This window comes from Lasioglossum baleicum, chromosome 6 (genome assembly GCF_051020765.1).
Source record: "Lasioglossum baleicum chromosome 6, iyLasBale1, whole genome shotgun sequence".
Lineage (NCBI taxonomy): Eukaryota > Metazoa > Arthropoda > Insecta > Hymenoptera > Halictidae > Lasioglossum > Lasioglossum baleicum.
Genome location: NC_134934.1, coordinates 9,691,615 through 9,709,185, shown reverse-complemented (window position 1 = coordinate 9,709,185; position 17,571 = coordinate 9,691,615). Strand labels below are relative to the sequence as shown.

The 17,571-nt window shown below is 37.1% G+C and overlaps 1 protein-coding gene across 1 annotated transcript in view; it reads left to right on the top strand.

Moving 5' to 3' along the window:
• Positions 1 to 365: 365 nt before the first annotated feature.
• The window catches only part of Cht7 (chitinase 7), a 46,556-nt gene continuing 29,350 nt past the window's right edge, over positions 366 to 17,571 (top strand). The window contains exon 1 of the mRNA XM_076424838.1: positions 366 to 613. Within this exon, the coding sequence (XP_076280953.1) occupies positions 611 to 613 (3 nt within the window). The 5' untranslated portion in view covers positions 366 to 610. The remainder of the gene's footprint in view (positions 614 to 17,571) is intronic.

The window sequence follows — 17,571 nt, the reverse complement described above, 5'->3', positions numbered from 1 at the left end:
GAAATATCAATCGCGTTTCCAACGTCATCTCACTAGCATGGAAACGCGACAACAGTGTAAGAAAAAGTATACAAAAGTATGCAAAATATACTGATGAATGGCTTTCATTGCCGATATATTGATGGATTTCGAATTTATTGTACTTTTATCTCCCATTGTACCTCCAGAACATCCTTAAGCTTTCGTGGATCGTTGCCTATCCGACGAAAACGTGGACGCGCCGAGGAAAAGAGGTGTACCGTGAATGAGGCTACCGAAAAACGAAATATTGGAGGAAGGGAGCCGCGGATCTGTCAAGAGGGAGAGTAAGAGTGAGCTAGGGAGCACGAGAGAGGGGCAGAAAGAGAATGACAGCGGGTTCTCGTTCACTATGGTTAGTGCTTTTCGAACTGTTGCCAGTGACAGTCCCTCGGACATGTGGCGGTGGATCCTGGATCATTGATTCTCAATTTAAAACGTTCTCTCACGCACACGTACCAAAACGAGACACAGGTACACGGAATTCCAGCGAATTTGTCGGGTTTTTTTACGGGCTTGAAGTTCTTCTCATCTTTTGGTGCTACTGTTCTACTTTCGGAGTGTGACATTCGATAGAGAAACTGGAGGAATCATGGTAAGTAGGAATCACCTGTACGCAAGCCTGGCAATTAGCCTGTGGAGAAAAGACAGAGACGTGATTTGGGCCGTCTGACCCTCGTCATCTTTCCTCGTCGAGCGCCGCCGACAACCATGATCACGTTTTGAATAAGATTTCACCCGCGGGACCCGTTACCTGGCGCGCTATACCGGTACGCTCTCAAAGGGACCGTCAGTGTCACGAGCCTCTTCTTCTTCGGGTTCTATCGGGTCGCCCGCCGCCGCACCGCGCGCCGCTGAACCGTTATCTCTGAAAAACTCTCGAAAAAGTGAAATCGTCGCCGGGAGTTTTCGTGCGAGCTTTTCCCGATGATGAAAAATCGGCGATCTGGTTGTCCCTTGGAAATTCCAGACGGTAGCCGACTCCGTTTTCAAACTCGTTTGATTCTTTTTCATTCGAGTGATATTACATCACATGTAGATTCATGTAAGACCACCGAGGAACCGGTCTGAAAAGAGATCGATTTGGAAAGGATTAAAACGAACGTCGGGATCGTGACGGGCTGTGTGTCACCCCATTTTTTTCTTTTTTCGTTCGGTGACCAAGCATATAAAACAATGAAACAACGAACATATGAAACAATGAGTATCGAACCGGGGGATCAATCCGTTTTTCTCTGACGATGGTTAGAAGTTTACCCTCAAGTTCGGGATGCGCGTTCTCATTTCTCGATAATAAATACAAAGATGGGACTTTTCAGTAGTCAAAAGCGCTAGATAAACGATCAATCTAAGACGCGATCGCCCTCGAAAGTACTATTTTTACGTTTACCAGGCGTAATTTGCATTATTCGGCAGCATGCAGCATGAAAATAGCTACATTTTTGTATTATCGAGAAATGAGAACGCGCATCCCGCACCCTTGTAATCCTGGAAAAACGAGTCTACTCCCTTAACACTAAACTTACCGAGCACTGAAAGTAATTAAAATGTTTTAGCTTATAGACTGCGGATCTTTATGCAAAATAAAAAATGTTTGCATTGATCGCAGTACACTGGAGCCAAATAAACATTGCAATTCTTCTTTTAATTATCCTACCAAGCTGAAATTAATGTCCTTAAATAACATTGTAATTAAATAACGTTGTCCTTAAGTAACGTTGTCCTTAAACAACGTTGTCCTTAAACAACGTTGTCCTTAAACAACGTTGTCCTTAAACAACGTCGTCCTTAAACAACGTCGTCCTTAAACAACGTCGTCCTTAAACAACGTCGTCCTTAAACAACGCTGTCCTTAAATAACCATGAATAACATTAACATTGATGTCCTTAAATATTTTTAACATGTCCGCAGGATTAAATCGTTCGTGCACATTTTTCTTATAAATGCATAAAATCCGCAGTCTACTTATAAAGATTGACAAGGCTCTGTTAATTTAGATTTTGTACAATTTTTATCGCAATATGTGGTGGGATGAAAAAATTTATCAAAATTGCAATAATGGTGACATGAAAAATGTGAAACCGGTCATTTGACCGGCAGTGGTAGGTTTAGTGTTAAGTCTTCTGCATCATTAGCGTACACGCACTATTTTCCTGGTCACTGCCTGAGCAATACATGCACTACACGCGCAATATTGTACATAACAGTATGCGCAACAGATATAATATGTACAAGTTACTGGAATATACACAGTTCCTGCATTGAAGTTGTTCTTCTCGAACATAATAAATAAAAAAATGGCGATTGGCACATTATTTTACAATCTTCCTTGAGATGCAAATGGGTTAAGTGATAGAGTGTTTACTCAGAAGAAGATGTCACACTTGTGAATGCGAGGGACAAAATAAGCTAACATGTCTCCGAGCGTTTGTTTCCAATGCACATTTTTTACGAAGATAGTTACCATATAATTTTTGGATTTCTCCATACATAAAACGAATAAACGTAAAAAAGAAATAGATGTAGAGATCAATGTATAAAAATAAGAAAATAAATTTTAAAAAATATATTCTACATATGCAATAACGTACCGTCAATTAAACCACTAAATTCAAGTTCAGATTATGTTGCGTTTAGTATTATTTCATCCAGAAAAATGCAACGAACAAGTTAGCGAAAGTGCCATAAAAAAATAATGAAAAATAAAGAAGTTTTGTAATTCGATTAGTAGTGGTTCACACCGATATGCCCGACTTTACACTGCATGGTGGCTGAGGCAGCTCGAGCTTCTCGGCCCCTCCCTCGGTATGCTCCGCAGTGGAGAGAGAGAGAGAGAGGGGGTATCCTTTTTTCTTAGATCTTACGGTTTCCATTTTCTTAGATCAAGGCATTACTGTATTAATACGTAAACTGTATTCGAATAGTTGACATTTATTATAACCTGGTAGATTAGTTGATATCATTGCCATATTATAGTCCTTCTATAAAGAAAAGTGATTTGTCTCGTGAGAAAGTTATAATATTTGAAATGTCTTCAGTGGAGGGGATACTCGTTTTTCTTAGATCTTATGGTGTCCGTTTTCTTTGATCAGGGCATTACTGGTAGTATGGTTAATATCATTGCCATATTATAGTCCTTCTATGAAGAAAAGGGATTCGTCTCGTGAGAAAGTTATAATATTTGAAATGTCTTCAGTGGAGGGGATACTCGTTTTTCTTAGATCTTATGGTGTCCATTTTCTTTTATCAAGGCATTACTGGTAGTATGGTTAATATCATTGCCATATTGTAGTCCTTCTATAAGGAAAATGGACTTGGTTCGTGATCAATTTATAATTTCTGAAACGTCTTCGGTGGAGGGGATATTCGTTTTTCGTAGATCCTGCAGTCCCTGTTTTCTTAGATCGAAGCTCGATGATCTGACGAGAATATAGTGCGATACACGATAGGTGGAATATTTAATTGTCTGATTTATATGATCAAATAATGTATAGTGAATGTCGATCAACGAAATTTCTCGATGTTTCGACGTATCTCTTTAAATCGAGCGGACAGCGACAGTTTCCAGCCCACGCATTCTTGAGGACCTTCGCTGTAACAAGTACCGAGAACTCGTTTTGTCCTTCCGGGTTACTCAAGCCCTCTCACTTTCGTCGTGCGACGAACTCGCGATCAATTCTCCTTTCTTGATCGTTGAACAAATTCGGAATGGAATTTGTCCAATTATATTCGGCGGAGAATAAAATTTTATACGCCTACCGATAAAACTAAAAAAGCAACACGAAGATCATTTGAAAATTAATGCATATATCTTCTCTTCTAGTAACCATCGGTCGGAATCAAAAGCAACACAAAGATACAACATCGATGTTCAATCACACACGAATTAAATGAAAAATTAAATGAATTTTTGTGTAAATTCGAAAGAGGTGAACGCTGTGGTCATTTGAAGCAACGTCTTCCTTTGAGGAAATGTTCTCAGCAGCTTCATCGAGGGCAAATCAACGAAAAACACAGACCAATCAGAGCACAGGCCTCGCTGAACGCGGCGTAGGCAGCCGCGCTCTGATTGGTCCGTGTTTTTCGTTAACAACTCCTGAACAGAGTCGCTCTGAACATTTTCGCAAAGGAAAAAGCGACTTTGAATGACCTTGGGAATCACCCCTTTCAAGGAAGTAGAACATTTTTGGGACACCCTGTGTTTAGAGTGGATAATCTTAACTGTATTCCGAAGCGACGGAAGCTCGTTATTTTACGGCTAAAGATTCCCGCGACTATAGTTCGCGATTGTAAATGTAAGACAGTGGAGAGCCTCGATTAATTACGGTTAACGGTCGAGACTCTGCTCGCTTTTCTTCCAGTGCATTCAGCCGCGTAATATGAAGTTTTCACACGAAGGTATCGGTCTTCAACGCATGAATGATCCGTTCAACTCTTTCACAATTTTTCTTCCACGCATGGTTTATTGAGTTTCTTAGCTCTGAACTGAGGAACAGAACATTTTCCTACAGAAGATTAGAATAGAACAACGAAATTGCGTTCATTAGGCTAATCATGGCATTGAAGCTGCATCCGAGCAACTTCTCATCGTTAAGATATCAATGAAACATGTAATTATTATTTCATTAATATCCCATCAACTCTCAATTAATTAATGATAAAGTACAGTGTAAAGAAGTATGAAGTGAGTCATAGATTCCTGCGTTTTTTGTTTATTAGCATCGTACTAGTTTTAAAGTCAATGAAACCATTCCGTTTGTTGTGTAATGTTATTTCGTAGTTTTCAAAGAGTTGATTAATATCGTGTGTTCATTTTGATCGATTAGTCTTGCTCTCTACTCTTTTTCATTTATTTAGAAATATTACGGGAAAGAGTAACTGCAATGATGAAACGTGTCATGTGTAAAGAAAATATTAATATAACAATGAACACGTTGGTTTTCTCACAATGCATATAACTAATAAACGTAAAAAGAAATAGATTTAGAAATCAATGTATAAAAATAAGAAAAGAAATTAATAAAAATTGTACATATGTATCGACATACCGACAATTAAACCATTAGATACAATTTAAATTATATCGTGTTTAGTGTCGTTTTATCCAGAAAAACGCCACAAATAATTTGGCGAATGTCCCATAAGAAAATAATGAGAAATAAAGAAGTTCTGTAATTGCATTAGTAGTGGTTCACACCGATATGCCCGACCCCGTATCGAATTACGCGGCATGTTTATACTTTATACTGTACACTGCTCGGCGACCGAGGCAGTTTGAGCTTCTCAGCCCCTCCCTCGGTATGCCCCGCAGTGGAGAGGGTATTCGCTTTTCTTAGATCAAAGCATTACTGTCTTTATGTGTGAACTGTATTCGAATACTTGACAGTTTATTATAACCTGATAGATTGGTTAATATCATTGCCATATTATAGTCCTTCTAAGAAGAAAAGGGATTTGTCTCGTGACCAATTTGTAATTATTAAATGTCTTCCTCAAAATGAAGAAATAACACGGATACAGGTGGCTAACAACACTTTTCTCATACTTCTTACACCGCAGAAGCTCCTTTTGTAGTACAAACTGTCCGAGCCTCTGTGGCCATCCTCGGATGCAACATATTGCGTTGAATTATTAATGAACGTCCCTGGCAATCGATAATCGTGACTAGCCGCGTAACGGTGAAGAAAAAGAGAAATGTCGTTCCTACATCCATTGACACCGATAGGTGAAACTACCGAGAACCTGGTCCGCCGCAGGTTAGCAAGTTCGAATATTTCTACGTTAAATCGCGCATAATTTGGCACCGTGCTCGGTAATGTCTCCAAAAACATACAAAGCTAATTAATCATATCTAAAAAAGACCATCACTCATGTGGAAACCTGTAGATGCTAATGACCCCTGTCACAGGTTGATGCAACTTAAAAAATGAATAAAGAATTTCCAAAATGTACGATGTTTGCCGACGTTCTCGAAGAGAATTTCGATTATTATTATTGTAAAAATCAGGTTTGAAAATAACCAACCACGAGTTACTATCAGATATAAAGCTGTTTCACTCTCTCTCTCTCTTTTCCTTTCCTTCTCTTTCTCTTTCTCTGTAATTAAATAGAACACGTTCTCCACTTTGAAAGTTACGTCCCTAACGTGAACTTTTGCGTTTAGAAGCTGAAGTGACAGTTAATTATTAACAACATTTTATAATAAATTAAAGTTTGTACTAGTGTTTCTTTTCCACCCACAAATACTCAATTCTTAAGTCTTCTCTTATCCATTTATTAAAAATGGAAGCACATACTCTTCATTGCACCACCTAATGCATCTTGATATTCTTTACACGAATGTGTTAACCTACATATGTGAACAAATAATTTTTTTAAGAGACATGGGAGGTTTTCAATGTGAGGGTCATTTACACCATAACATCCGCAAATATTTACTCTCTCCAGTTCCTCTACGCGTCCATCGTAGTGGATTTAGAGAAAGCTTTAAAGTGGGTCCAGAGGTTTATGGTTGTACTATTTCTTTTTACGAAGTCATTTAAATATATCGACAATTTTCAAGAATCGGAAATGTACTTTTTCGACACACTATATAATAACTGTAACAGAAAAATGAGTACATCAAAAATGCGAAACGATGAAAACGTTTAAAGAATTTAACACGAACAAACTTTTATTTTAGATAAAACTCCCTAGTCTAATAAATAACATTATCTAATAAATATGAATTGGTAAACTAGATGCAACAATAGTACCACTGAAACTAGTGTTGTATAAAGCTCGAGTCTTCGAAGCTTCAGAGCTCAGTCTTAAAGACTAAGTTTCTATAGAAGAAGATTTAGAAGAAGTCTTTAAGACTGAGCTCTGGAGCTTCGAAGACTCGAGCTTTATACAACACTAACTGAAACCGCTGCTGTACCGCCACGTACCGCACAATACTTGTAACGTATCCGGAGCAGTTTACCTTGTTTACTTTGTTCCTTCTTCGAGTTGCAAACGCTGCATCTACGGTTGCCAACCGTCCCGGAATTTAAATTACTGTCCAGAATCCATATTGAATGTAAAACTGTCCCGGAATTTCAGAGAAAGCTGTATGTATTATTGGAAAATCTCGGAAAAACAAGTTATGCGTGTACTGTACGATGCGATAGTGTAATGTATGATGGGTAAACTTTACCGGACTCAAAATTTGTGCCTTTCTCCTATAAATTATGATGTATTTGGTATGTAATCCAGTAAATTTGTACCCGGGACGGCTGCAGATCGAAGTTTCGATCCTGTGGGATCAATGGTTCAGGAGTTATGCTTGCTGGAAGTTGAGCAATCTGCAGTGTTTTTGACCGAGCAGAACCGCCGCACAGTGGGACCTTTCGTCCAAATCGGGGACAAAATCAAAGAACTTTCGATAGAAATGAGGTAGAGCGATGAAATTTTTTTTAAATTAAAGCTGAAACATTGCAGAATATGGGAAAAATAGGGAGATTATTGTAAGAACGTTTTTTAACGTTGACAAAATTCGTGAAACTTGCACAATTTCGAGAAAATTGTGGTTTTTCCAATACCACGCGCGGAGGAAATTTTTTTTTTAACATGCCGTACTTCATTTCCCGTAGATTTTTTCACGCTGATTTCAAATCTGGTCTCAAAATTTTTCTACGACCTCAGGATATTGCAAAATCGATTTCTTGAAATTCTACATGTTTAACGAATTTTCTCAAGGTTAAAAAACGTTCGTACCATGATCTCCCTATTTTTCCCATATTCTGCAATGTTTCAGCTTTAATTAAAAAAAATTTTCATCGCTCTACCTTATTTCTATCGAAAGTTCTTTGATTTTGTCTCCGATTTGGACGAAAGGTCCCACTGTACGCCGGTCCTTGCCCCCCCCCTCCGTCTTAATCACCAACTAACTAATTAATTATCCTGTTCGTTAAGCGGCGCGCGACCGTCACTACAAACGAATATGGTGGCGCCCTTGACTGTCAAAAACACTGCAGATTGCTCAACTTTAAGCAAGCATAACTCCTGAATCATTGATCCTACAGAATCGATATTTCGATCTGCAGCTGCTCCGAGTACAAATCTACTAGATTACATACCAAATACATCATAAAAAAAGTATTTGACGAAATCATTTTTAATATAATAGGTGTAATACTTTCGAAGGGGATTCAAAGAATTCCGGCTGCAAGGTTAGACAGGTATAATAGGTACATGATACCGCGAATTATGCAAAGTTCGTCGGAACATATAAGAGGATATTCTTGTGGTCAAAAGTCGTGAAATGCGTTTCTCGAACATTTACTACGGGATCGTGCAGATTCGCCATATTTGTCTGTCAAGTGACCCGGACCTTGGTACAACACAGTCGCTCAGACTCAATAAAAAGTTCAAGGTGCTTTATTTATAATGATTGTGACACGGGTTGACAACTAGCCTTTGTTTGACAAATGATGAACGTGGATTTTGAGGGTCAGAAGGAAGAGCATCAAATTATAGTGACAACTTTCATTTTCGTTATCTCGCACGAAGTCGACATCAAATAACATTAATACTATTCCTGTCGGAAATATCCGATTCAAATTGTGAATGTAAAATTGTTTAACGGATTAGTTGGGCATATATTACATATGGATAATAGTATACATACATATGTACGTATTATATACATATATGTGGCCTTGTAAAAATTTGTACAATGCTCGAGGACTTCAGATCATTGTTGTGCTAATTTAATTATACTGTAACTTAATTACTTTGTATTTCAATTACATCGTATTTCAATTTCATAGTAATTCAATTTCATAGTAATTCAATTACGTCGTATTTCAATTTCATAGTAATTCAATTACATCGTATTTCAATTTCATAGTAATTCAATTAAGGTCAGAGACGCTCTTCACCCATTTTCGAGGCAAGTGCGTAGTAGTCGACACTTTGTACAATATCCTATCAAAATGATAATTTTGAAGCAAAATTAGAATCGTATATAATACTAATTCATCATTAATAACCGTGGCAAGAGTTTGATACCAAGTGCGTTAAGTTTTTACATACCAGACTGAAAATACATAAGTTTAAAGTCCAACTTTACAAGAACTAGGGCGCACTTACCCCACTCTCCACCTTCTATTTTATTTTTGCGTTGAAATTCAATTACATTGCAATAATGTTGGAGGCGATCGCGGCCTAGACTAATTTTTCATTTTGCGCTTTTGGCTACTGAAAAACCCCATCGCATGCATTATCGAGAAACGACAAAGCGCATCCCGCACCCTTTAAATCGTGGAAACGAGTCTACCCCCTTAAAAATATCTTAGAAACGTCAACGAGGACACGAAATTACCCGGTAAGCAATTTAGTCCTGATTTGGTATGAATATGGCACTGAAACTTAAAATGATATAATTAAGACGCTCCTTAATTCCCTCCTACAGCAAGGTTTACTCCGATTATTCTCGATATTTAATCTTAGAGCAGGATTAGGCCCGCTCTTAGTGCGACCGACCTGCCCCCTATAACGAGGCCAAGGTTTGGCCTCAATTTGGCACCAAACTTCGTAGCCAAATACCGAACCATCTGTTTCCGCATTAGTCTCGGTATTTGGCGACAGGTTTTCGTCGGCAGATTCCGAGATAAGGACCAAGACATTTAATAAGACACATAAGTAGACTGCAGATCTTTATGCAAAATAAAAGATTTCTACATCAGTTGCAAGAAACACAGGGGCAACCTAGAAAATTTTTTCTTCTTTTAATTATCCAATACAGTTGAAACTAATACACTTAAATCTCCTTATTAATAATACACCTAATACTCCTTAAATCTTTTTGATATGTTCGCTGCTTTAAATTGTACGTACCGATTTTTGTCATAAATGCATAAAAAAATTCGCAGTCTAGACATAAGACATTCGGTTTTAATCTGGTCGAACAGTCGAAATGAAAAACCGGATGCGCGACAAGGAGGTGACAGGGATGGATATCCGGTTGGAAGGGAAATCAATGAGATTCGATAGATTTCCCTTAACGGCAGGAAACTACTGAAAGTTTCATAAGCGTCGGTCCACGGGGCTCTCCGTGCAGGCCTGCGGCGGAAGTCGGGTGAAAACGCGGCTCGTAAACGTGCGTAGCCTGAAAACGATACGAATCGATACGTGCCCGCCACCATTCTACCCAGAAGAAATGCTCGCGAGCGCGCCCGAGAAGAACGAGCGGACCCAGTTAACCTGCCACAAGTTTTTGCCGAAACAGGTTGGCAAAGTTTTCAGGTTAAAATACGCCATCGTGCTCGCGCGCATGCGGTATACATACATACGTATACCACACCGCCGATCTGCCAACTGCCAACAGGTCCGACAAGTCGCGCGACTTATGTAAGTTTCACACGCGGCTATGGTTGTCCCTACACCTCCCTCCGGCATTGTACTATCTCTGGACAGAGTTCGGCATTAATCGATTGAAATTTTAATCATGATTAAAAATGGAAATCATCGAAAAATCGACAATTGATTCAATCGATTGACGAAGTTAATCGTCGATTGGTTAATCGTCATCGAGAAATCGACGATTGGATCAATCGATTGATGAAGTTAATCGTCAATATTATTGATTAAAAGAAGAAATAAGCGAAAAATCGACGATTAGATCAATCGATTGATGAAGTTAATCGTCAATCGTTACAAAAAGAATTCATCGAAAAAACAAACATAAAAGCACGTAAACAGAGTTTGTACCTACACCTAAGTATTCGTATACTTAGTTTTGATTCCGTACTTCATTTCGAAATGTCAGAAGTTAATCATTAATCAATCATCCGCTTGGAATTACAATTACGACGATTACAAGACGATTACAATTGAAAGGAATGTAATCGTTAATCGCAATTAACGACTAAAATAGAAATTTAATCGTTCACCGCAATTGACGATTAATAAGTGTTTAATCGTTCACCGCAATTAACGATTAATAAGTATTTAATTGTTAACCGCAATTTTTTAACGACTAAACTAGGAGCTTAATTGTTAATTACGATTAACGATTGAAGTAGAAATGTAGTTATCAATCGTTGATTAAATTTTTACCCGACTCTGCCTTTGGATATCATACGTCCTGTAAATATACTATTAGGTACTAGAAGAAGTTCTGCGACAAAAAACCAAATAGCGGATGTGTAACCCAATTTTTTTGTATTCCCATATTTTTTGTGTCGCTGACTATGAACCTGACGTGAAAATTTATATGTATTTTACTGTGGTTCGTTGCAATCCCAAGTAAAACACATTGATTTCGTAAAACGAGTTAGTAGTGCCAGTAATAGTTTACGTTGAAATATGTTTCGAGAAATAAAATCAATCTATTACTCCACACAAGGAACGATCGAGGCATTCCTTCATTAAATAATAGATTTAATTTTGAGGGGGCGTGTTGAAATATGTTTTATTTATTATTTAAATACATGATCTAATTGTTTCTATCACCATATATCGTATAATGATAGTACCCTTCGCATTAATTTGCTCAGAAGTTGAAAAAAGAAAAACGTATGGCTTATGAATGAGCTGTATCAACGTGTTAACTTCCATTAGTGGTTTTATACGTTTGTTTGCAATATAGGAAGTACATGTTGCAAGAGCTCACATATGGTACATTATCATGCGAGCTAATGAAGGTTCTCGAATATGGCTACCAATTTTTCAGCTACTATTTCGGACCACTTTTCATTATTTTCACACGCGTTTTACCGTGAACGCTTCCGCCTCTTAATATAATAATTACGCGTGACGCGGAATGGAGTCCATTAAACAAATGAATGCTGGCAGAGATTGCTGCCTGATTTTTCTAATGTTGCAACGGTTCTTTTGCAATTTCCTATTTCGTATTAGTTCAGGGGAAACAGTTTGCGTTGGTATACAGTTGGATCAAACCTAAGTGGTCATTCATTCAGGGTCATCGAGAGCCGATGATTGCACACTGTCCGACTACTTCCGGTTCGTATAAATTATCGGGCAATGAACGATCTTTAGCGGTCAATCCAGTTCGATCAGATTAGAATTATATTGACATCGACTTTCTAAACTGATTTTTCGAGAGAAGAAATATTTTCTTCTAACAATCCCTCGAATCGCGTGTTGTAAATGACATAGCGGTTTACATAAACACTTTTATCTCAGTGTACCCTTTCACGAAGTAGAATCACTTTGTCAGAGATCACCGCGTCATAAGAAAATAGTTAATACGACAGAAGAATGTATAATAAAGCATCGGCATTTGATTATCCCGTCTCATCCTCAATCATAGCTCGTGCAACTGAGGTTCTATTACACTTTACACTTAAGTGCATCATCGAAATACCCTAGAACTCTTTAGTAATGTGCAGTTTGGGTCATCATCCTCTCTATTCGTAGCTGTATATGTACCACTTACGTCATCGTCACCATTATGTGTCGACTTTTGCAATAAGGTCGTGGAACTCCCTGATTCGTAATTCCAACAGACACGCATATTCGAACAGCCTTTAAAATGACAAATACGGTGGATCTGAAAAGTGTTTGACGATTGACTACCTAATTTTGGAGAATTTGATCGTTTCAAAATCATAGAACACTTGAAGTTAGCACAACATGACCAAAGTCACTGAAACATACATAAATATAAATAATAATTCAATACATAGTTTTCGTGCAGACATGAAAACTAATCTGAGTTAGAGGAAAAAATTGTGCTCCCTCTGTCCCATAATAATAGTAGCAGTTAATGAATTTAATTTGTCCTAGAATAATAGTAGTAGTTGATGAATTTAATTTGTCCCAGAATAATAGTAGCAGTTGATGAATTTAATTTGTCCCATAATAATAGTAGCAGTTGATGAATTTTATTTGTCCCATAATAATAGTAGCAAAAGAAAGTAAATATAGAACGCAACATTTATTATCGAAAAACTAGATTACATTAAACAATAAATTAAAAATATTATTCCTAAATTTTTTATTTTGAGTGTGTCTGGATTTTTCAATAAGTTATTTCAATAAGTTAGTGCACTTTAAACTTGTAGGTAGGATCCCTTGTGAGCTTAAAATTATTGGAGCCATCGTTCTTCATTGCTTTCAGCATAATTTGCTTTTTCTTCATCTAACTATTACAATGGGTTAATATTCAACTGATATAAAAGAATTGATTTCGATCAGCGGAAATGAAATTAGAAAACTAATTACAATTCGTAATAATTATTTTAACCTGTGAAAATTGAAAGATGTGTCAAAACAAATGACAAATGTCATGAAACATTGATTTTGATCGAAGGCTTCGCAATTTTGCTACTATTATTACGGGAGAGACGGGGAGTATTTTTTATCCCACGTGTTGTCTAAAATCGATGACTACGTTGTCTCATAAATTGTCCGAAATAAATGGCTACGTTACACCATAAATTGTCTAAAATTGACGACTCCGAAAATGGGACGTTTCGGTGGAAACGAGTCAGGCTAATCAGCATTTGAACACGAGCATTATCGTGGAAGAAATCGTTAGTAGATATTCATCATAGGAAGGGGATATTCGTTACGAAAGGCGTGTCCTAGAAATGGTTTCTTTTCTCAAGCTTGAGAACAATATTGTTATGCAACCTTTCACGTTTCTCATTAAGCGAATTCTTTATTGCTTGTTTAATCCAGGCATTTGCCGAAGCAGTTTTCAGCTGTTGTGGTCGGGCCGTGTTTCCCGGCGCGGCGAGTTCCGTAAATTCTGCTAATAAACGTTTCTAAGCGTTGTCCGTATACCCCGAGAGACGCTTTCTCCGAGTCTTTGTCGGTGTTGAAGCGTAACTCGAGAGCATACTCGCGAGACTTTCCAAGATAAGTTCGCGAGTCATTGTACCCGGAGTCTCCAGATTAAGACTTGCGTCCCCACTCTACCTTCCCGCTCCCCCTCCACCGCGGCACGGTCACGTGACGGTGCTCTGTCTCTGTCGCGCATGTGTCACTATTTAGTTTATTATTGGAATTCCACTAAGATTAAATTTATTAGAAGTTGACTGCGGATTTTATGCATTTGTGATAAAAATGGGTAGGTCTCTCATTTATGACAGTAAAAATATTTGAAGAACTTAAACATACTACTATATTATTTTCAACATTCAACAATTATTTTCAACCTATTAAACATATTCAGCAAGAAATTAAATATCTACTTCATCCCAGCTTGTTGCAATTCAGGTAGAAAGTTTTAAACATTCTACTATATTATTTTCAAGCTATTAAACATATTCAGCGAGAATTTAAATATCTATTTCATCCCAGAGCTTGTTGCAATTCAGGTAGAAAGTTTTAAACATACTACTATATTATTTTTAACCTATTACACATATTCAATAAGAAATTAAATATCTATTTCATCCCAGCTTGTTGCAATTCAGGTAGAAAGTTTTTATTTTGCATAAAGATCCGCAGTCTAATTATCATTATTGAAATTTCATTTATAAAAATGCAGCCATTTTTCTTCTCGCTGAAGAAAACAAGAGAAAACTTCATACGACATACTCTTCAATAATTTCAAGGCGGTATTCGTTTTGTCAGGATCTTGTGCACACATTTGTGGGTAAAGAATAGACTACTTTTTTGGAAATATGTGTTGACAGTTGACCACGATTCCGATCCTTAATTAATCGGTACGAATGTGGCTTTAGTCTGGACCAAAATGAATAAAAAATCTTCATTATTTATAAGTGGACTGTGGATCTTTATGCAAAATGAAACATGTTTCGATTGACTGCAAGACGCAGAAGCCAAATAAAAATTTCGTTCTTCTTTTGACGATCTTGTTAAGGTGAAACTAATACACTGGTGGCCTTAAATCTTTTTAATACCTCCACAGTCTATTTATAAGATGGCGGCATTTTGAACTGAAACGATTGATTTCTCCGACTTTAGAACACGTTGCAAAAAAAAAACACGAGAAAACGACGGATTTAAAAATGTTGGCTCACGCGATAAGAAGGTGTGTGCCGAGGATTCTGTAAAAATTTTGAATCAATCGATCAACTAGCATTATCGTGGAATAAATTTCGAGAAAAATCAGCTGAGAGAGAAGCGTTTGATCGCCGCAGAAAATAAAAAGCAGGATATACTAATCAGTATAAACTATCGCGTACTATAAAAAACCACGTGAAAATACAAGATTTCACCATTCAATTCCTACGTTCATTTGCATACGCCGTATCTTCCAAACTTTATCGAACAAGAAACTATAAAACCATTACGTTTGCGCAAGAGAAAAAAACCTAGAAGATCTCAATAGCGATCATAACAGAATTTTTATTAATTTTTTCGAGCATGAAGAAAGACAACCGGTTCGACAGAGGTGTCCTTGCCTAGATTCTTTGTCCAACTCGTTCTGCTCGTTTTGTATACGTCATCGTTTGGATTGTCGACTATATTAGAATCTATTTTTTTTTTTTCAACGGAAGAAAAACATTCGCGAGCGTTCGTGCACGATGCGCGTGCACGTCGAACGGAAAAGGAACTTTTACCGAGTGTTTAGAAAACGTGTAAACTGGATTACATGGGCGCCAATTTAAATTTCCCGCCATCGGCGGTGACACAGGAAGTTGCTTCTCAGATGAGCGAATAGAAATTCGATAGAAATGTTCCAGACTGTGGAGACTCATTGTTGCTATCGTAATGTTTGCGCGTTCATGTGACACTTAACCGCACGGTTTCGCAAGTGAAATTTCAAAAAGTTTGCGCGTCATTACGCGATTCCATCTTCGCACGCACACTTTTCCTCCGCGAATGCTCGTATCGGAGTGAGGGCACGAAAGTCGGTCATTGTCTTCTTTATTGATTCATACGTAAGAGAAACGTAGTATCACAGAGGGGATATTGAACTTTTTTCGAAACGCATGTACCATAAAAAAAAGCAGGAATGGAACGGTCGGGGATGTTGCATAATTCAGTGACACGCGTTTCCTCGCTTTTAGACAAATTTGAAATATATACGAATTAAAAATTGGGGAGATCGTAGTTCAAATATGCATCTCAAAATTAATGGTTCAGCCAGGGACCATAACTGTTATAATCGAAAAGAAAAAAGTCGTAGAATAACAAATATTTCATCGACTAAAATCGTATTGGTGACAAATAAGGATTATAAGTAGACTGCGGATCTTTGTGCAAAATAAAAAATGTCTGCGTCGATTCTAAGACACGGAGATTAAGTAAAAATTTCTTGTTTTAATTTAATTTATTAATCTGAAACTGATACGTTGATGTTCTTAAAATCCGCAGTCTAATTATAAGTAAACGAAAATTTTTCCTCTTGTTATCGTTGTGAGAAATTCATTTCGATCACTTATAAACTAGACTGCGGATTTTATGCATTTATGACAAAAGTGGCCACGTACAATTTAAAGCAGTGGACATGTGAAAAATATTTAAGGACATCAATGTATTATTTTCAGCTTAATAGGATGATTAAAAGAAGAATACAATTTTTATTTCGCTCCTGTGCCCTACAATCAATGCGAACATTTTTTATTTTGCATTGATTGTGGGAAGCAGGAATTAAATAAAAATTGATTTCATCCATTAATGACTTTGTTACATTAAAAACAACATTACGATATTCTTAAATTTTGCCAATCCTTTACTATTTTATATTTCATCCAACCAATTTCTTCATAAACGCATAAAGTTATCAATGAGAGAAATTTATTCCGATCGCTTATAACAGTTATCAATGGGAGAAGTTTCTTTCGGTCAATCATAATAGTTGTCAATGAGATCAATTTATTTCGATCGTTCATGACAGTTATCAATGAGAGAAATTCATTTCGATCGATCGTAACAGTTATTGATGAAGGTTTTCCGACATTTTCAAGGTTTTCCCACATTTAAAAAGTTCTTTCTTGTATATTTTATTAAATACACATTGATTTTTTTATATTTTCGATATACAATTTTATTAATTGCGGGTACAATGCCGAAATTTTGTTTAAACTGCAGCTCGAATTCTGTTTCTTGATAAAGAATAATATATAATATAAGTATGAATAATAATAAATAAATGAATAATAATAAATAAATAAATAATAAAAGTAATTGACGCATCCCGTCATTCGTGGGAAGAGAAACCGTGGTCACGTGCATAATTCACTGTAGAAACGCGGGGCAGCCATTATACTTATTACACATATTGAAAATTTATCGATTTTCTCTTAACTTTCACCGATTTGCAAAAGGGCATTTTCTATATACCTTCATAACGTTGTATTTCCGTTTTGTTACCTGGCAGGAGATATGATCCAGTGAGACGCGAAGAATAATAGAACCTCCTCTTGCCGTCGAAGCTTTCACTTGATTTCAGGTTAAACGTTAATTGTGCCGGTTAATAAAATCTACAGCCTCGTCTTAAAGTCTCCGTAAAAAATCGTAACCGTGCTCGAAATTCAAATTTTTGTGAAAGTAGAGAAACAGGCGACACCGAACGCTGTTTGCTAATTGGCCGGTAGTTAAGTTATAAAAAAAAACTCGTTGCTCTATCGGCTGCTTAGCATAGA